Source organism: Labrus mixtus, chromosome 11, assembly GCF_963584025.1.
Source record: "Labrus mixtus chromosome 11, fLabMix1.1, whole genome shotgun sequence".
NCBI lineage: Eukaryota > Metazoa > Chordata > Actinopteri > Labriformes > Labridae > Labrus > Labrus mixtus.
Genome location: NC_083622.1, coordinates 27,202,852 through 27,225,667, shown reverse-complemented (window position 1 = coordinate 27,225,667; position 22,816 = coordinate 27,202,852). Strand labels below are relative to the sequence as shown.

Genomic DNA, 22,816 nt, shown 5'->3' with positions numbered 1-22,816 from the left:
GGGAGTCGGGGGGTCACTGGTTGAAGTTCTGGTGCGGACCAAAATATGGAATTGGTGTGGTAGCTGGCCGTGCTGGAGAGGTGCCAGATCACTTCCCAAGCATGTCCAAGGTGCCCTTGAGCAAGTCACTGAACCCCCAACAGCTCGGGTGCACTGCCTGCATAACAGTGTGTGGCAGCCCCACTCTGACATCTCTCCACTAATGCATGTCCACAGGTCCTGTTTGTGCATGTGTGTTTATTTCAGGCCTATGTGTGTGAGGAAACCAGAATCCTCCTCAGGGATTAATAAAGTATGTAAAATAAAAAATACATTTCCTGAAGAAAGTAGTCACAAATGTGTAAAAGAAAAAGACCTGTCATCCAAAAAATATTACATATGTGGCAGTCACCTTTGAGATAGTATCAAACAACACATTTATGTTTTAACGGTATGAATGTAATGAGCTGGTTGTATTCACAGACTGGAACCTGACAGGGTGAGACGAGACCCAGACAATGAGGGGTCTGTCTCTTGTATCTCTTTTCTTACACAGCTACTTTCTAAAGAAATGAGCAGATCTAGCTTTCATTACGCACATTAAAGTGAACATTTCCACTGATGTGTGAAGTGAGACAAGGTGAACAGATCTGCATGAATCAGTGCAGCACCTCACCTGAGTGTTTCTGCTTCGTCATGTTGGAGTCTGTAAACATTTTCTTTTTCATTCACCAATCTTCAAACACCACCATATCCCATAGCACGTTCTGTTACTTTTGCCTTCTTTTTGTAGTTTTGTAGATTTTTCTGTCTGAGTTTTTGTGTCTTTTAAACTCATTCCTCAGCTGTTACAGTCTCCTTTCTCTTTTCTCCCACAGTAAACATGACAACACCAAATAAACAAGGTTCCTGTCAGTGTATTGATATCATTAGAGTTCTCCAGATTCTGTGAATAGAGCTGCCTCCCTATAGGGTTACTATAGTAACCGTGTGATATTCTTTGAACCAGTTTGTTCTTCTTAACATTGGTGATCGATCAGGGGATAGCAGACCATTGCTATGCATAATTAGTCAATCAAGAGTCAAGTATTTTTTCACAGCCGTGTAATAAATAAAGATATATATTATAGCACATCGATCACATATTGATAAATTAATAAGTGATTAAAAATGTGAAAAGGTGACATATTCTTTTCTATACTCTTTCTTCACAGAATGAATCCACTTTAATCCAGATTAATGCAGATAATAAAATGTATTGATTTTAGAACTGGCAGCAAAAATTGGCAAATATCAATATTAATACAGCACTGTCTTTTTGAATGTGAAATAAATGGGTCAAAGTATAATTCTGAATGATAAAGTCTCTGTCGCTCTCTCACCCTCTCTCTCTCTCTCTCTCTCTCTCTCTCTCTCTTTTTGTTAGTGTCTTTCTTTGCTCTGTTGCCATGGCACCTCAGTTACTCACCTCTTCAATCTGTGTCTGTGTTCCCATTTAAGGCTTCATCACCTGAACCTGAAGCAGCGCAGACAGCAGAAGCAGAAGCAGAAGCAGAAGTAGCAGCAGCAGAAGTAGTAGCAGCAGAACCTGAATCCCAAGATGAAGTCTTTGGTAAGAGGTCAAGCCACTCCTGGAATCTGGATCTATGCATATACGACGAGATAACGAAACTAAAAACTCCCCGTCTTCTTCAGCCTTTACTATTGTAGAACAACTATAGCACAATTATTGAATCTCGTTTATTCTACAGAATTTTCGGTAAGATTAGAATAAAGAGTTAAGAAGTCAACTTTTTGATCTCCTTTTATGATTATTAGTCAGCTCTAAAAACGTTCTACATTAAAAGAAAAGTTTGTTAAGGGTAGCTCTTGCTGAGGTCACTTAAGCCATACAGAGAATTTAAAAGGTTTGTCATTTGTGAGTAATGAATCAGATAAACCTGAAATGACAGCTTGAAACCCTGAAACAGTTAGTTTTGCTTTTCCCTAAGCTACCCATGGAGTAATATCTGTTTTAGGTCTTTATCTATATCAACAGTTAAACATGCATCGTCACAACCAGGCTCAGTAGCTGTTGGTTCCATTGTGTGATGTTTGATGGACTGACCAGCCTGTTGAACAGTTAGACAATTATCCATGATGGATGAAACTGAGTGGTCTGTGGAAACCGCCCATTTCTCATACTGATTAAAAATCAAGTCTGTGTTTCATTCCCATAAGTGACTCGTCCAGTGAGAGAGGGAGGGGCTTTCAACAGGTTTTTGTAATTGCAATCTGTGCAATACTGCAGCTCAGCAGATGAGGGCAGAGTTCAATGCACAACAGAAGGGGGCTTCTGTCGATTCCATTTACTGGTTTACTTCAATACAAAAAAGATAGTTTGATGAAAAAAAGGAGATTTTATTTTATTTTATTAAGGCTTAAGCTGGAAAAATGATAGAGTATAAAGCACAGTGTATGGATGATAGATTAGAGTGTTAAGAGTGATGTCATAAAAAAATCCATAAACATTTAGCTGAGATTGCACGTTTTCCATGAAACAACATCGTCTATCTTGTTCTGAATGCATTAATGCCTCTGAGGCATCCTGTTGGCTCCTTTCAACCTTACGTCAAGAGCTGTTCAAAGATGCAGCCTCGGGTACCTCCCAGAGTGACCCACATATTGTATTTATTCATTTTATTACCTCCAATATGTGCTGTGGCCAAATGCCACTGACATCGAGTGTGTTGGCTTCTTGTTGCTGCCTGTTGGGACTTGGTTTATGTGTCAAAAAGTAAAGTTAAGGAAAAGTTTAAAACAGGGACAGTTTTATGTTTTGTTTTTTTCATGCATGATGAAAAACTCAAGACGCTGACCACATTTGTGTAGGACGAGCACAGAACGTTGAATAGACAAACGCTGTCTTTGACTCTCTGTCAGTCACTTGTCTTCAGGGTGAACTGAGGTGAAACCCAACAGAAGGAGGGTTTGGCTGTATGTCCTGCCTCAAGTAGCTACAGCTGCTTATTTTATTTTGATGCCAAAACATTGTGTGTTGAATTACATTCCTTTTACAATACTAAAAAACTTTTTTTAATAACTTGATCCTTTGAGGCGAGCAAAAAAATGTAAATTTCTGTAAACCAAAAAGTGACACAACAAAATACATTAAAACATGAACGGTAAATGGACTTGAGCTTGTAGAGCGCTTTTCTAGTCTTCTGACTAATGAACGCGCTTTACATCGCAGGTCACACCTACACATTCACACACTGACGGCAGAGGCTGCTATATAAAGTGACCATCAGAAGTAACTTATCCCATCCATACACATTCATACGCAACCGACAAAGCAGCAGGAGCAACCTGGGGTTAAGTGTCTTGCACATCGGCAATGCCTCTTGAGGCCCTAGGAAAAAGTCAATTGGGGGGCCTTCCAACCCACGTTCAGCAGGGCAACGAGAAGAGTGCTGTCAGATGGGCCCCCCTTAGGGAGGTTTCCTACCGTCATTGCAAAATGTGCACATTTGAGGCCGCTGCTTCGGGGCCCCAAGCAGTTGCCTGCTTTGCCTGTTGACAAGCAGCGCTCTTTTGTATTACATGAGATACTAAGCAGGGCTGACAGATAGAGCCCCATTAGGGGGGTTTCCTACCGTTGTGCACATTGTGCACATTTTTAGCTACTGCTGTGGTTTAAAGTTTGTTAGCCCTCGGGGGCCCCTAAGTGGCCTGTGGCCCCAAGCAGTTGCCTGCCTTGCCTGTTGACAAGCAGCGCCACTACACATCAGTGGACATGTAGCTGCAGGAGCGTGGGATCGAATCCCAGACTCTACCAACTGAGCCACTGGTTATACTAACCTGTCCATTCTTAATAATGGTTAACCCAACGACACTTACATCATGCCCAGATTACATCCAGTGGTATGAGGTGATGTCATTGAGCTTCATTAATCATAACTTTCACGGACTATGCTGTAGTTGATTAAAAGTTGTATTTCTGTGGGCATATCAGATATGAAATCGACTGCACATTCATCACGGCTGAACTCAATACACTTCAAAGCCAGTGTTGTTGATTTTGGAGAGATCTGTGATGCAAGCCCTTTTGTATTTAAAGCAATAAGCAAATAGTGTTTATTGTAAATATTGTGTTCCCTTCAATGCCTTATGTAAAAACCATAATTGTGAGCAAAAAACTTTAATCATAAAGCTTTGAGCTAAAATTACACACAGCTGTTACTGCACACAGCTGTAGCTAATCACCGCTAATTATACGTCAGGCCACATACTCTCAATTATGAACTATTTCACTCATCCAATGACTGTAGAGATTTAGAGTTTTTAAAAGAGAGAGAGTGGGCTTACAGATAGAGCGGGGAGTCTTTTTGAGAATCATTTTCTAGCTCATTGCACGAAAATCTTCATGGAGAAGTTAGCTTAAAAGTTGTCGTGTGAATGACCAACAGTGGCAAATAGAGGGCGGTTAATTATTTTTATTTAGTTTTTGTGTGAATACCATACAATTGTTTGCAATGTTTCACCTTAAATACATTCTCATTCAGGAACTCCAGGTTTAAGAGCTTTAAGGTCAGTTAAGTTTTTCTGAGAGTTACAAGTCAGATACTCACACATTAACATTTTAGATTCGACCTACTAACAGAAAAACATTTTATTATAAGGTTATTAATGACTACAACCATGTTTTCGATATCATTAAAAAAACATAATAAGCTAATGACATAAATTCCTATTAGGTATTAAGGCCAACTAAGTGAGTGAATTTCTTCAAAGTAAGTAAGTAGTTATTAAGTAGTTGAGTTGAATTAAGGATTCTAGGAAATCAACAACAAGCCTCTCTAACTTTGGATCATTATCATGGAGAAACAAGTCTGTGATTTGCCAGATACTAACTTGGCTAAAGTATACATGAACTAACCACACAGACCTGGAGATACATGTATTAGAAAAATTAGAGTAGGGGTTCAGATGGCCTAGCAGTTTGGTTATGCCCAGCATACATAGTGTTCAAGTCAGGCGACCAGGATTCAAATCTGACCTGCTGCTCTTTTCCAAGAAATGTAATTCCCCACTGTCTCTTCCTGACTTTCTAATGTAACCACTGTCCCCTCCAATGAAGGCGAAACAGCCCAGGAAAAATGAACATAAGATAATTCAAAAGTTTGATTTAGAGCAGTGGGATGTGCATTAGACAATTATCTTGACCTTTTCTGATGTACATAGTTCTCAAGTTTGGGTGATTTGTGGCTGCTAACTGTTTGATTAATCTTGTTTGTAAGGCGTAAACGAGTTGATGTAGGTTGTATTGACATTATTTTAAAATATTCGACTCAGTGGATATTTTGTTGTTTCTAATTTTACAGAGTAAAATCTGTGTCAGTAGTTGTAGGTCGGTTACATGCCCTCTTTATGTATTGTAGTGAGGACCTCAAGGATTATTGCCTTACACGACCTGCCTGTGTTAGATTGGGTACTCAGGATGTGACTGTTATATATAGATGTGGTCTACTGTGCTCAGCTTTGCTGGCTGCAGCACCTGTGAACAAATCTCATTCCCCTTTAAGACTCTGGAACCATACAGTGTAAAATTTAAAAATGCCATAGAGGTTAAAAAAAGTACCAAAAAGTACATAAGAATGTAGTGAAGTATTCTTAGATCATTGTAAGCTACTAGAATGTGACATTAACAACTACTTCCACATAAACATGTGCTATACTTTCATTTAACAACCCTAAAATGTTTAAGTGGTGCTTTGTCTTTTTTTTATTCAGTAAACTTTCTTTGATAGTTCTTGGCCTGTGTTCATTAACAATATGGATTATATTCTCCCGCGTCGGGGGAAGATCCTTCATAAAGGATGGATTACGGACGGCCTTGAAACAAAGGTCAATGTTTACCTAACGTCAAACAAAACACATTTCTCAGCCTAGTTGCAGTGTGTTTGTCTTGTGTACACGCATAGCTGCATGATAGAATCTTCCTGGGTGTATATGGATTTCAGGTCATGACAGCATTTTTCTATATGTAATCATGTCTCTTTGTTCATCGAGGGAATTTATCAGATATCCAACCCCCTGCACCCATCTGCTGTTCTCATGGATGCATTAGAGCTGGCAGAGAAGGTATACCTTGAATAAGCTCCTTTTTTTTTCAGAATGATGTGCTAGATACTTGATAACGCTCCTTCTCCTGCAACTAATTAATCTCCCATGTGTTCAAACTTGCCATTGAAGAGCATGAGACACAAGTGACACTTGAAAAAAAGCAGCCCACGCTGAACATGGTTTCATTATTTTTATGTCTTCAGGGACAACACTGATGATGGGCAAAGACATAAAGCAATCTAACATACAATAGGTTGTTGTTGATTGACTGATCTTTGAAAGGAGTCCTTGTAAAACTCAGCTTCCTCACACAGCATCTGGTCACTCAGGAAAATAAAACAACATACACAAAATGAATAAGGATGCAGGTTTAAGTTTTGAGCACTTTGTAATAACTAAGGTTTGCTTGAGGTGAAGGCAGAATTCATGGTGTGTATTTCTTTATTTGTAAAGATCAGAAAGCTGCTTCAGATTCCACTCTGTCACTTTAACTAGCATTTGATTGGTAAACTTTCTGATAGTGTAAAAATCTATTTTTTTAAAGCCATTTTCAACTCTTGCTTAGGGAACCTGGCAGTTAGGGTTCAGTTAAAACCTCATTCTTACATGTGTACCAAGGCTGATCTAATCTAGCACCATTATGTTGATTCAGGGTGTGGGCAGCAAAAAATAAAAGGAATTTCTACCAAACTGGCACTGTGGGAGTGGTTTATGAGGGGCAGGGAAGCCGTGTTTTATTGGGGCCTGTTTTGGTGGAGTTGTAATCAGCAGGCGTCATGACTCAACCCAGCCGGTTCTGCGGCTGGGGACGTCTCCGTGCAGCACTTCCTGTTTGCACTGCTTTTCCACTGAATGGCAAACACCCCCATCAGCTGTGCGGCTGTTAAAAGCCCATTATGGCTCCATTACCTGGCCCAGCCTATGGCAGGCCTCTGCTCTGCTCAACAGACCCCCTCTATCTGCCTGTTCTGTCCTGACTCTGCCTGGGTCACTGTTTCTTCATCGTCACAGGGGGAACTGAAAAAAAGGAACAGCAGTAGTAGGTAGAAAGACAGGGGAACAAGAAAAAAAATGGGATGGTCCTAATCAAGGTTTCCCAACCTGCCATTTTTTTAAAATCAATTTCGACTAAAGAGACATAAAGGGAATTTTCATTAAGCCCATTGTTTTGCACAATATAGCTGATACATTGATGGCTACACTATCATAGTTAAAGAGTCTGAAGTTGAACAAACCACAAAGTGTTCGGTATATGCAGCAGGGATCAGTCTTTTACATGTCAACAAAGACAACAATGAAGTCATTGTTTGATTGTTTTTTCAGATTAGGTTTTTTTGTCATTGATGATGTGTTGAAGTCAGCCATTGTAGGTGTTGGTCTATCAAACATAACATCCTGAAAATTGTGATTTGATTCACCTGTGAAACCAATGGCCTTCTCTTTTTTTTTCTTCTTTTTATGTAAAACACATGCCTAATGAATGTCCTTCGGTTAAGAAACATATTTATGCATTAGTCAAGTTACATATGTAAGGTAAATGGTGCATCACTTGTGTAATTTGCATTTATTATGGAACTAGCGTACACATTTACATAAACCAAAAATGATTTTACATAAAAGAACCATGATTTATTTTCTAGAAATGAAAAAGTACTTTTAGTTCCTACTTCCTACACACAACCAGGTTGTTATGTTCCTATAATAACCAAATGCTTTGCAACGTTAACCACATGTTAATTGACATCTTGCTCTTCAATATGAAAATGAAAATGGCATGATATATTTGGAAAATCAAGCTTGATATTCCTTATTTAAAATCACTTACCACCTCTTTATTTTGATAGTGTATATTTTCATAGATGGATTTTGTATTTGACATGGACATCACAATTACATTGGTTGAACCAGATGCATTGTTTGAGTGTTTAGCACACATGCTAATTCTAAATACTCACTATTGCTAACGTGACCATATTGTCAGACTAGATCATCCTAGTGTTGGAGCCGGTAGCCTAGTGGTGTCCTCCAGGTGGGCCGTACAACCTGTGGCTCCTTTCCCGCATGTCATTCCACTTTCCACTTTCTCTCTGTCCCTGATTTCTGAGTCCACTGTCCTATCTCTCCAATAAAGGCACAACACCCCAACCCTCCCCAAAAAATATTTTTTTATCCTATTCTGAAGCTAAATGCATTTGACCAAACAAACATATTTGATGAGTTTGGAGTGAAAACAGAGTGTTCACAGTGCACAGCTCATTTTTAGAACAAGGTACAGCATTTAATCCAACAAACAATGAAACAGCATGCTCCACAATATATCAGAACCGAAACAAGTACAACATTAATTTTCTTACCTGGTATCAGAAATGTAGCAGAAATCAAGTATCTAAAGCGTGTTTACATGGACGGGACAGCCGGCCGGCTCATCCCCTCGCGAATAAAAGTTGTTTAATTGAGGGACTAGAGAAAAGAAGAATAACATACTGTACTCACTGCCTATTTGAATGTCATGTAAGCGTTTCTAGATCACGGTCATTTCGGCAATTTCGGTAAATTGACATGCAGTGTAGCATTAGCATGCTAACACAACAATGCAACACAAGTTGTTTTGGTTTCATGCTGGTGCTCAAGGGCGACATCTGCTGGATCAAAAAGTCACATATTCTTCCTTCTTAAAACGTTAACATGATCCATTAAAAAGTACACAACATATCTTTGCAATGCTGTGCATCACACCTATAGTCTTTAGTCCCTTAATGCTATGAATCTTTTGATGTGATCGGATGCATTACAGTGTTGATAAGCCTTGTGAAACCTTCAAAATAAGACCTATTCCAGTGAGTACATTAAAGGATAAACATCTACCATCATTAATCTATGGGCTGCTTGGTTCACGCACAGAGAAAACAAGGATGTAAGTGTAAAGGGGCTTTAAGCTGCTTCTCTGGAGTGATTCAGAACATGGGCTTTTGTAATTAGTAAATAGTTTGTTTTTGTGCTTAACTCCCCTCCTACACACTGACTCAAGAGGAGAGCTTCAGTTAAATGAATCCATAGGGGTTACCTTAGCTCTTATGCTGAAGATCAATTGGTTCTCATGCCAAAGAGTTGGATAAAAAGTTTTCAAAGTCAAGAACAGAGTACAAGGGAGGCTATGACAACAAACGCAAAACTGTATTACCTAATATTCCTGCATGTTAATTATGGACGCTATTAACTTCTTCTTTTGTCATAAAGAGAGGAAAATGTAAGAGAGCTGCACTGACAGCGACAGAGGCAGTGGTCACTCCTGAGTGATCCAGAGGACAGCTCCTTTGGTCTCATATCACAAGAAATGACACACTGTCTGTGAAGAACTCATTTGAATTTCTGCTAAAGACTTTTTGTGAGAAAGTCAGTGTTGTGAGTATGCTATAGGAATGTTGATAAGTGTAAAATCCTCCACCCTGGATGTCATGAATTAAGGAAGGATGTGAAAATGTACATAATTATGAGCAGTGGGACGCAAAGATTAGATAAATGCACAGTGAGCAACAAATTAGATCCTATTTTTATAATCCTGTTTAAATTAAAGAAGACTCTTAGAACCCACACTTACTCCAGGCCACAAACTACATTTCATAGTCACAGGGGTTTGATCCCAATTATGATCCTGCTAACCCCACAAAAGTACTCGTACTTCATAACACCCTGAAAATGCAAACAGTGAAGAGAAATAGACGTGGTACTTAAATCAGAAAAGGCTCAACTTCTTATAACAAAGCAGTATTTGATGGAAGCTAGTAGCTGGCATGGCCACAACATAAGAGATTGTCCTCTGAAGATCATTTTCCATTTGAGATCCAATCTGTCTTAAGGTCACACTTGTGCTTCTATTCAGGATATTGAATGATATTGGTGTGAGCCAGTTATCACATATTTCATACACTTTGTGCTTCCCTCGTAATTGCTTCAGGGACATACTGGCTGCTCTTGAAAATCTTGGAACCGGCTTTAGCGGATTGTATTGATTTGGTCGAAGGCTATTGGGGTTAGTCGGAGTGTTCTTCTTTACCACTGGCCGAGAGGAAGCAGGGGCATGATCAAACACTCCCCACCTCACTGTTTTTTCATTACTTTCTCCGTAGAGGAGCCTCTGAAAACACTGATCAACCTGTAATGCAAAGAGACTAAGAGCATGCTCTTCAGAAATAAGATTTTACCCCCTGAAGGTTTTATATCAGGGTTAGATTATAAGCAAGAAGGGCTGGATGTTGGAGTGAAAGCAGGGCTGTGTGATGTGATGTAAACAGCTTGTTTTTCATTTATCGACGTGCCCTTCATCCAGCCCACACACAGCCTCCTCTGCTTCCTTCACTTATAATTGTATTTCTGTCCTAATTCTGCAGCCTTCATTGTGTCCTTTAAATACTAAATGTTTTTCTGTGGTCAGTGGAAAAAAGGGTAGGAGTAAAGTGTAGTCGTTTTTTTAATCAATGGATTTTTATGTCATCAGATTGAAATACAATATAGCAAATCTCCTGATAAGAAAGAGAAATGGCTTGTAGCTCAAAAAGCAATTTTTAGAAGGCAGATTCAGCACAAGAATCCTTCTCTTATGACCATGTCATTTTATGAGTATGATGCAATTTTTTAGCAGAAGCTAAAGTGTTTCCACCATTTGTTCAAAAATGTTAAATGATGTAATTCTTAAAATGTTAAATGCAGTGGGAAACATTGCATTTAAAGTTGGTTCAACATTGTCTTGATATTTGTTCCCATTATGTAGTGATTTGAATCAAACAAGTTTATTTTCTTTGTCACACTAGGTTATTTCGATGTCAGTGCCTCCCAGCTATAGAAAAAGGAAAGTGACATTACACCATTGTTATTGATGATGCAAGTCTCTACAAACTCCTGAGCCAATACCTGGCTATTCAGCATAACAGTCGACCGTCTGGGGCTGTACACGCAGTGTAACAGCTTTATGCTGCCTAAATGACTCTGGCGAGAGCAGTAAGAGTGATTCTTACCTAAAATTGAGTGATCTGTAGGGATAGGACTCAAATGTGGTGTTGGAAGCATACTGGTTTCTGCTGGTGTATGAGTAGAGAGCATTTCAGCCGGCATTTGCTGTATGCAGGAAAACAGCTGTGAGAGAGAGCAAAAGGGGACGGCACAATTTACTACTTTGCAATACCAGAACCCATCAGCAATATTCTATCTATGATTTAACTTCGATGAATGACGTTAAACAGATATCTACATGCAAGTGCAGGTCGATTGGTTCTTGAACTCACTTCTCAAGTTGCTATTTGATTTACTGAAAGCCACAAAAAGTTAGCTCTTCCTCACAGAAGCTATAACTTTGTGAGAAGAAAGCCGATGAGTTCCAAGATTTAAATGAAGAAAAACAAAACTAATTAAGAAATAGATTATAGAAGAACAAAAAGCGCTCCATGCTAAAGATAACTGTAGAGTCAATCATGCCAATATTTTAAATTCAGTGTATTAATTATATAAATATCATAATATGTCATATAGCTCTCTTTGTAAGTTGAGTTAGCCTTAATTGCTAAGTTTCAAAAAACTGTTTGCCATCCACTAAAACCTCTTAAGACTGTTAGAGCATCACTGACAGCGAATGCAGCACCACATTGAGAGTCTGAATGAGTTTGTCCCTGTGCTGCATATTTGTCTTCAGTACACATTTATAAGTGCAGTGGCTCAGTCATTTGTGTCTGTGGCGGAGACTGACTCTGGCTGGTACGGGCCCTGGCACTGCCAACATGAAGCACCTCCTTTCCTCTCCATTCAAAAGCTCTGATTGTTAAATGGCAACATCACTGGACCAGTGTTCTGTGGTTTGACACCATTGTTCAGATTCTCCCTCTGTCCCCTCTCACCTCTCATTCTTGCCCTCTGGCCTCTGATCTCTTTCCCTTTCTTGAAGGTTTTTTTTTCTCTAAGATGAATAATCTATAATCACACTCAGACTTCCAAAAGATTCTGCATCGACTGCATGTAATCCCCCTCCCCCTATGATCCACCTAAGCATTCCTGTTAATACAGGTGTATTCATTTCCTTGTGTCTAGAGCTTTCCTTATTGATTTCATAAAGACACACAACCCTCTCATAAGCCTTTCTGTGGATTCTCGGCCTGTGTGTTTGTGCGCTTCGTTGCAAGAGTTTATGCCTCAGTGTTGCTATGAGTTCAGTAGACCACGTCATCCAGCTTGGACCATCTGGCAGGACAATCACTGAGTGTGCATGTGTGTTAGCAGCTGGGTCTGTGGCTACAAGGGTCCAAGGGGAGGGCATGATGGGTAACCAAGAGAGTACAAAAGCACTACCCTAGCTACTGCATCCCATATGTCCAACAAGATGGACTGAAGTCCTTCCCCTCTGAGGAAAACAACAAACTCGGCCTGAAGTGGAAGAAATGCAGTAAAAGTGTCCTTGTCCATGTTTGGACATCATATGTTTAATCAAGAAGCATATTGAAGGCTCATCCACTTATAGTTCACTCTTGGCAATTAATTGTGTGTCACGGTTTACGGATGTGGTTAAACTTTGCTTCGATGCTTATATTTCACATCTGTTGGAGTTTTCCCAAGGATACAAACAGATGGAAACGTTCCACTTTTCATGCTCACCTAACGCAGCTGGCAAGGAAATCTGTGATTTGGTTGCCTGCCTTGGGTAAAAAAAAATTTAAACATGTTTGGCATTCAAAAACTTTGATAATTGTTTATCTGGGCAAGGCATATTTTTTATTAATTACACAGTATTCTTTGTAAGAATTCATTTAATATTGAACCGCTTGGTAAGACATTCATGGTTCAATACGCGGTTGTGAATTTGCGATTTTTCAGTTTTGCGTACAACTAGCTTTAAATGCATTTTATTAATCCCCATATTGGCTATGTTTGTGTGTGCCTTTGTGTTGACATCGATAGGATAAGGAAACTCCCGAGTCCCCCCCCCCGAGCTAATATTTAATCACCATGCGCTAAAGTTGGGGGACGCTGACAAGACTGGTAGCGAGCAGTGAGGAGCGGCAGCAGTATAAGGAAGTACAGCCGTCTTTCAAATCGGTGGTGTGGTGATATTTCGCTGTGTCAGCAATGAGTATAATAACAAGGAAGAGACAACAATGAACAAAGACATGATGAAAGTGATGCTCGTTTTACACATGTCGCCTACTCAAATGGAAAAATGTACAGAGTTTGGCTAAGTTTACAGAAACATACTCCAGCAAGCTGTTATGTTACTAACATGGAGCTGCTGATTGTTATACACGCCAGCTGTAACCAGCAGATGCTTCAATGTGACCTAAAACTCCTAAAAATGTAATAGTTTTAAAAAAAAAGAAAACGCTCCAATGGGTATCAGAACCGAATTGAAACCAAGGTTAGTATTGAACCCTGGGCTGATTTATATGTTGCATCCCAACCACTTATTGAGCCTTCACTGCAAAGATGCCTTTTCTATTCATTCTCTATGCACTCATGTATGTAGCCATAAGCACTTGTCTCGCTTGTGACGACTTCCCAAATGCTTCATGAGCATTTGGATCATAATTACAGATTTTCACGTTCTGTGTGATATCAGCAGATCCGAGTGCCATTAAATATCCAAAGATCAACGTGTGTTGTTGGCTATGCTATGGTGTATTAAGAAATGGAAAAGGAAGACCAATGCAATCAAGTTCAGGATCTGGGGACAGGAGATTTATTTGTGACATTTGGACTACTTCCTTTGGACACTTCCTGTGTGCCTATTGGGTGCACTTATAAAGCTTTCCACACTTAATGAAGTTGCCTGCTTGTAATCAGATTGACTGCAGTATCATAATCTGCATTCATTCATCTCAGACCAGCATATAAAGCTTTATCAGGTCTTTGCTTTATTTAAATTGAGCCTTGTTGCACTACTATATCTTTTACTGTTTTCCACTGTGTGAAAAACTGACTAGATGGCCATATCTTGGTTAGCAAGATGTAGCAATGGATGTAGGTTTACAACCATCCTGTTCTTACAAATGCTGTGTCTGTCACCTTGCTTTGGGGTCACAGGCTGTAATATTTGGAGGGTCTTGGGTCAACAGAGCTGAAGGAAGAAGTTGAAGTGTAATGTCTCAGTCGCAGCCTTTGACACAAGTATCCAACGGGCTTACAACTTCACATTTGTCCTGTCCACTTCACTGTTGAAATGTGTATTCAGGTGTCTTGGTGTCTCCAGGGGTGAGGAAATGTCCCATGCAATACACCAATGGCATCAACCCATGTTGAGCTCTATTCTTCTTCTGTGCTGACCCACTGTCCTACTCGAGACACCCATTCATACAGGCTGCCAATAAAAAACCTCATCCTCCACAAACATGTCTGTCATGACAGAGATATAGTAATGTGTGAACACACCAGCCTCAAAGTCATGATTCATGAGTCAGCTAGTAGAAAAAATGTCTTCATGTTTAAGGGCTGGAATCTGGTGGATTTATTGAGCGTCTTGTCTGGTAAACATGTCTTATTTTCCAAACTTTTGAATATGAGATTTTAGAAGTCAATCAATTTGTATTTACATAGCTCCACACATTATATCAATTCTTTGACTATTTAACATATAGATCAGGTCTAGGCTGTTCCCTATGTGTTTCATTATTTGCAGAGATCAAAAAAGTGTTTAAAGGCTTCATATGCGATTTGTCACACTTAAATATAATATAAATCAAGTATATCCTCTGAAAATAACTCTGTGAGTCATGACTGTCTACAATGGGTGTAACACCCGAGTCCCACTGTCTGTGATATTTTCAGAGTTTTCAGAGTCCTATCTTCAGTTTGTTTACATCGTTGGGACGGCCGGCTGACTCCTCCCCTCGTGTATAAAAGTTGTTTAATTGAGGGACTAGAGAAAAGAAGAATAACATGCTGTACTCACTGCTTAACTGTGTTTCTAGATCACGCTCATTTCAGGTAAATTTACATGCAGTGTGAAGATACAAGCTTAATAAAGATCGCTAGCATTAGCATGCTAACACAACAATGCACCGTGAGTAGTTTTGGTTTCATGCTGGTGCACAAGGGCGACATCTGCTGGATCAAAAAATCATATATAAAGACTTTAATCATCTATATCAGAACCCATTGGCTATCATCTGAGGATGATATTTGGTCTTGGGGATCCTCGTCCAGTATTACCATTGTTTACCCACTTAACAACTTGAGAAGCATATAGTTTGAGTTGAGACACTACATCTAAGATCTGATGGTAAGCTGCACTTACATGAAGATAGCTGATGATAGACATTTATTAAACGACTCGTACCACTGATGGGTACAGGGATTGCATTTGAGTAGATTGCAAACGGAAAGCAATACACTACAGTCACCAAAATCTGATCCGGCACCACCTACAGATCCTGCATCTTTATGCAGAATCTATAGCTAGAGAGGAATCAATCATGAGTTAGCATTAAGCGGAAGTGGCATTGAATAACTTCCTTTTAATGGCTAGAGACTTTGAGAAGAACCAGACTCATTTGTGAACAGCCATCTGCTGTGACCAGATGAGCTGACAATGTGGGATAGAGTTAGAGACGGAAAGAGATAGGTGGGTAGAGACATTGACAGACAGATACACAAACAGGCATATGTAAGCACAGCAAATTGCCAGTAAAACTTTAAGAAATACTCTTGCGGTTCAGATCGGATCACATATATGTCAGGGATCAGATTCTAAAATACACTAAAATACACACTAAAATAGGATATTTATGAGATAACTTTTCTACTCCTTTGCAAGCCATGACTCACAATGTGCATTGCAACAGCATTAGAAATCAGAATGCATCTCCGTGCATCTTAATAATGTATCACCTCTTCATTTTCTTTGCTATATACTCATTGCTACAGTTCCAATAACAATAACACAAGCCGTTAGATAAACGTGAACTCCCTTTTATTTAAAAAAAAATGCTTTTAACATAACATAAAATACACACACAGTTCGTTTAGCGGCTGTTTGAGTATACATGCACAGGCTGCTCCTGTAGCTCGTGTTGTTTGTGTCAGACGGACAATCGAGGAGAGTGAGTTCAGGGACTTTATCTTCCATTTGGATCGAACACTGAACCTACATGAACTAATTAAAAACATCCTGTATCACCCTTCTATTCACTAAGAATGTGTACAGGGATTATTGGCCGTACATTTATTTAACACCATGGTTATAAACTTGCCATTGATCTGCTGATCACATGTGGCCCGAAACCATGGGGCTGATCTGAACGTAGCAGGTATCAACACTGTGATCTGTAACTGTACTGTGATCTGTTGCACCTCTAAATATGACTTCTAATATTAATGACAAAATAATGCTATAAGTACGACTGATAATAAAGTTTGAGTCAAGCAGGTCAATGGTAGCAAGCACTCCCCAACCTTTAAAATGAGAGAGAGCAAATACTCTGTGGTAGATACAAAGTAACATGTTGTAATGAAACACGAATTCATACCGAAAAAACTAACTATACGCTTTATGAAAATAAGTTTTAAGCCTGCTGTCTGCCTGACAGGGATCTGCCTTCCCGGAGCCCTGAATGGTAAGATTCCTAAGAAGGGCCTGATAACTGAAAGCACTACCTCCCATACTGCTCATGGAGTTACAGGCTGGCCTACAATCTGAGAGGACTACGTTGCAAAGGAGTCCTCTTTTCTTCTCAAGATTTTAGAATCTTTTCTAGATTTTATAGGGAAATACATTGAGATAATGGGCTACAAGCTGGACATAGAAAGAATATGAAGATGCCAGCTGAGGCCTTGGATATAAGTTTTGGACATTTCACAGTTCTTTTACAAATTTTATTTTGCCTTCTGCTTTCTGGTTGGATGAACCCAAAAGTATTGTTGATCTGTGGATCTCTGAGAGATTAATAGTCAAGATATCTTTTAAATACTGTAGTGAATTTACAACCAGCAAAAATGGTTATATATGCTATGATCAGTCAAAAATTAAGAATAGTTTCAAAAGAGGTTTGAAAGTGATCCAGTGAGTTAAAGTTGATGTTTGTCTCTTCATAGATCAATGAGAGGAGCTGTTGGTGAGGGCTGGGCAGGGTTGTTATTTAACTTGGGAACAGTGGAAGGAAAGCCTCACAGCTGCTCAATAAATACAGAAGCTCTGACACTTTTGTCTTTGTAATAAAGTTTACAACACTTAAAACAAATGATCCAAAGGCTGCTCATGCCACATTTCATCAATACAATATAGAAGATTTAATTCTGATATTCTTTTTAATTGGACAAGGCAAGATATTTAGTCTTAACATCGTGACATCCCTCTCCATTCAAAGTCCCTGCTCAAAGTGAAGTACAAAGGTCATCAACATGGCATGAGTTCGGCCTTAAGAAGGGAGTGGTTCTTCTGTCCCTCTTATCTCGTCCAGAACAATGTCTGTAGGACTGATGTCCTGGATGCCAGATGGGGTTCAGAGACAGAGAGCTGCTTTTTACTTGAGGCTGGTGGGTGCTTCAGATCCACCATGAATGCAGTGGCAGGGAGATTTTCAGCCCCGGGTGGGAGGTTTGGTCCGGGTCCACATAGCGATGTTTTTGTTTTTTCAGAGGAATGCTTCCCGTGCTTCGATCCCACCACAGTCCTTGTTGTTGTACCAGATGCTAGGCCACACATCCTCTTCACACCGAGGAAGAGGAGGAAAAATGAGGAGATTGAGGCCCACTCTCTGCATACTTCCTCCTTTCTAGATTCTGATCTTCCCCTCTTGCACAGATCAGAATGTATTTGCTCAACCGATCAGATGCCATATGTTAATGTCTGCAGCTGATAATCACATGTAGATGGTATAGGAGAAAGTTGCGCTGATTGGTATTTTTTCTTGGCTCAATGATAAACGAAGAAGCGGCCAACCATGTATTTGTCCCCTACAATTTATTTTTCCAGCGCCTTGGCTGTCAAAGGAACTTGTACGAGTTGTCATGTAGAATTAATCAAGAAGAGGAAACAGACTGTTATCTTGTCTACCTCAGACTGCAATAATGGCTGGTTACAAGAAACAAAGTCTATTTTAAATGAGACCAGTATCTCTCGGTGCTTAAAAAGGTCACATATAGGACGACAGTTTCTGACATTACTGTCTTCTCTGGTGGCTGGAGGACCTCTCTGATGAGGCTGTGATGGGCAGGCCTGAGAAACTGTCATTATCTTGGGATTTTAATGCATGAATAAATCCAGTATTTATGACAGAGGCCAACGAAGTCAAGCAGCATTTACTCAGCGGGTTCCTGCTCTCTTTTCTTTGCAGTGTTATGCAGCAGACCACTTGATAATTGGCCCTTAGTGTTGTTTACAAGTTGCTTTTGCATAAACTGATATTCTGAAAGACTTTACAAAGGAGAAAGCAATGTGCAACATCTTTTTTTAATGTGTTTTCTTTTTCTCATTAGCTCCTGTTTAAAAGCATCTTGAAGATCAGTATCACAGAGTTATTTATCCTTTGAAAATTCCCAGTTGTTTCCGATGTTAAAAACACTGACACTCATAAACCCTAGACCCTAAACTGTCAAGCACTTAAACTTAGAGTTTTTTCAGAGTTTATTCAGCTGTCCAATGATTTCCTCTGAGAGCATTTATTAAGATAAGTCTGCATTATCAGACTGAGCGCCGCAGTTGTAATTACTGAAAATGTGTAAGGTTCACTAAGGAGAATATTGAGCTCAGCTAGGTGCTTATTAAATGCCAGACTTGAGGCACTTTTATTAAACTTAAAGAAAGATAAAGTCATGAAGGAAGAAAGTGTTTGATGTATCATAACTTAGACAGTGAGCCTAAGTCAGCACACAGAGGAGTACATGCTGTCACAATGCTGTCACTGACCCAGCCACTGAAACTAGGTATCTTTATGTATGTATGTTCTACCTGAGTCTCTAGTTCATCTTACACATGCTTCTGTAAGAGCTAAAGGTAATGATGCAGGATATAAAGCTTATTACCTGAGGAGGAATTGTTTGTCATAATATACTCAGGGAAATAAATGCAAAAGCTATGGAGGAAAAAATGAACTTTTTGAGGATATGTATTCAAAATGCAAATATGACTGCAGAAAAACAAACTGATAAAATCATCTTGTTCTTCCAGTTTCAATATCCAGCTGTCTTTGATTTTTATTTGCAGTGCCATGTGCAACTGTCTTGTAAAAGTTCAAACACCAAAATACTTTTCCAATTTCCTGCCTCGCCCTATAAAACATACAGTTTTCTTTCATTACAGCTGTAGCCAGTGTTTGTTTTCATAAGCATCTTTATAATCTTACAAACAAAGACATGTGAATCATTATCTTTTAATCGTCTATATTTGAAACCAAGGCCTGTTTGTCAGACACTGAAAACAGCTGATTACAATCACAGCGCATTAGGGGTCATTACACCGTCACTTAATAACTGACTTCTCCCAAAGACTGTCAACATTATCGATCAAGCTTCTGATACACTGTATGGTGGGTGATTACGGACTCGATAGCTCTTATCTTTAGTATACAGATGACCAGAAAACCAATAAAATCACTGGAAAGTAAATTGCATATTGAAAAATCTTGGGAAAACAACAGTAGGTCGTTAGGGTTCTGCGCTTGAAAACAATTCAAGTTGCCTGTTTGTCCACTTGGGTTGACTCTCCAGGCTGTTAAAGATGTGTCTGGCAGAAGTCTGGCTGAAACAGAAATGCCATTACCTGCCTCAGTAATCCGTGAGTCATTGGTATTAATCAACAATCCTCTCCATCCCACACATGTATTGGGCGCTAAAACCCTGACTTAATGAACCTTTAATAGGAGCACACGGGGAGTCATCTGACTAATAAGTTACTCATCAGCACATAACCTTTTATGGGCGAACAGGGTGAACATGCACTCAGTATTATGCTGCAATATTACGAGCTCTGGAGGACTGTTACGGTTCAGCCATGTCAGGTTGTTTTTCTCGATGTAATTTGTTCTTCATTGGTATGCTAGTGGTGGGCAGGCTTAGAAATAGGATCAACAGGTGACAGTTGACAGTTGAAGAAGCCTCGTGGGCATGGCCAGTGAAGGACAGAACAACAGCAGCCTTTTATTTATTCTTCTCTCTGCTGCTCCTGAGAGGGAATAACATTTTAGTATAACATCTATTGTTGGTAACAAACACAGACGAGTTATGTTTCAGATTTTCACAGATCCATAAAACACTATAAACATGCAGAGTGACTCTAATGAGGTCGCTGTTTGCTGCCCAGATCACGATCCTGCTTTTCCCCTGGTCACCGGCAGCTCATGCTGACTCCAACTCCCTGAATGAACTTTAACAGAAACCAACAGTGAGCGGTCTATTCTGGAGTTTTTTTATAACTTTGTTTTAACTGCAGTAAAAGTTTTCAGGCCAATGAAGAAAAAGAAAAATGCAACCTGCTGACTGTGTGCACAAAGACTGTCTGCCAAAAAGAAGTACTTTGGGAAAAAAAAACAGGAGAGCCAGCTAAGAAGCCCCTCACTGTTATTACATCTCAACTTGAAGACTTTTCAAAACTCAGGGGAGAGGGTGCCCAACTTTTTCTGCAGTTTTTAAAACAAAGTCACCATAATAGATCTCAAATAAGTTCTTTGCTACTTTCAAACATGTTTGCAAGATCCATTAAATATATAAAGTAGCAAGACTGAGTGTCAATGTGTTATTTACTTGTCCTATATATCCACACAGAGACAATTAGCTTAAAGCAACTCATAGATTGCACCAATTTTTCAGATAGTTTCATTTTTGCCATCAGGGTGGTTTATATGCTTCTATAATCACATTAAAACATATACACAGAGAGAATCTGACTACATATATATTTTTTTCATTTAAAAAAAACAGCCATCCATCTATTCATTATCCATACCACTTTTCCCGCGGGGGGGGCTAGAGCCGATACCAGCTGTCATTGGGCGAGAGGCGTGGTACACTCAATCACAGGGCTAACACATAGAGACAGACAACCAGCCACTCTCACATTCACACCACGGGCACTTTAGAGTCATCGGTTGACCTCATGAGCATGTATTTTTATTGTGGGAGGAAGACAGAGTACCCAGAGAGAACCCAGGCAGGCATGGGGAGAACATGCAAACCCCAACCAGAAAGTCCCTGAGTCTCTGACGGGGACCTTCCCGCTGTGTGGCAACAGCGCTAACCACTGCACCATCATGCAGCCAAAAAAAAACAGCTATGCCTTTTAAAAATAAAAAGCCTTATTATACGCTCTTCACTCTACCTTCGAGGGCAAAATGCATTTCAAATCTCTCTGAGCTGCCAGATTTCGACAGTTGTTACCCTAACCCTGAACATAGCAATGCCCATACAATGCCTCTGACCACACCTCATTTTAAAACTATGCACCAAGAGGCACACAGGTGGGATAAGGTACATTGGTCACTTAAAATGGGCGCTGGGTGAGAAATGACAACTGATTGAGTCCAAATATAGCAATGACTGTTGCGCTGTGTTCTGAGCTGCTTTGCACGAGGTGAAATATGGCACATAATCTTCATTAAAAATCTCTGAATGATGGGGCGCGTTTCTAGCTCAGTGATTACAAAGCAGGCCTGCACGATATGAGACAAAATTATGTGATGTGAGATATCATTGTTCAATATTGATGATACCGATATAAATAAAATAAAAGCTGTTTTTTTTTCTTCTACTGAACTGGCACTAATAAATCCGAGGGTAGTTTATAGCAAGCTTTAGCTTAATCTGACTGCTTCAAAATGATGTGAAAGCATGAATATTATACTCAGGCCTCCATCCAATAGATGCAATGTACACATGCTGAGAGAGAGAGCATTGCTTGATGACATTTTTTTTTATTGCCATAAATTCAGACTTCTGCGATGTGTTTATTGTGAAGTATCATATCCAGATAACGATACAATTGTGATTAATTGTGCAGCCCTCTTACAAAAAGACCGACCATGTTCGACTCCAGCCAATGGCCATTTACCGCATCATCCTTGTTTCTGACTCCACTCTCCTGTCCTTCCAATAAAGGCGTGATAGCCTATAAACCCTCATTAAAGAAAAAACTCTGATGAGATTAATCCGACATCTGCCTTAGAGCAGCTGTTAATCTGCAATAATAATTACAATGACGACTTTAGTGGCCTTTCAAAAATCTTTTTTCAAGGTGACAGGAATATAATCACCAGGACGTGAAACACAGAGTGAGAATTTAATGGCTCCTTTTGCAGCAGTGCAACGTGTGTTCATCCAGGCTGAATAGTTCAAGGTACTGGGATGATGGACCATTCAGCTAAATTGTTTTCTATGAAATACTCTTTATGGCCAAGTCATTTAAAAAAGCATACTACTTAAGTGTTTTTCTTGTCTGAAAATTGTATTTCTGATTTAAAAAATACTACTGATGGTACCAGTCTGGCAAGACGGAGAATCATATCATCCCACAGGATGAACAAATATGAACATAGCTCTGACTGAGGCATAGATGTAATATATTTTATAAGAATGATGTGTGCAGACAGGCATGGCCTTCTCAGGTCTCCTTCCCAAGAGAGCTAAAATTAGTCTCCTTCTCAACAGTCATATTTGCAACCCAATCTTCTATCTAGTACAGTATAATGTGTGATACACAAGTTTGAGGATCATCCGACCAAATAATGAAAGATTATTATGCTGACATGTTATTTGCGTGAATTCAATTTTA

At 39.5% G+C, this 22,816-nt stretch overlaps 1 protein-coding gene across 1 annotated transcript in view; it reads left to right on the top strand.

Annotated features, from left to right (window-relative positions):
- LOC132984346 (myelin basic protein-like) overlaps positions 1-22,816 on the top strand; it is a 49,153-nt gene that overhangs the window by 25,216 nt on the left and 1,121 nt on the right. The window contains exon 3 of the mRNA XM_061051147.1: positions 1,480-1,591. Within this exon, the coding sequence (XP_060907130.1) occupies positions 1,480-1,591 (112 nt within the window). The remainder of the gene's footprint in view (positions 1-1,479; positions 1,592-22,816) is intronic.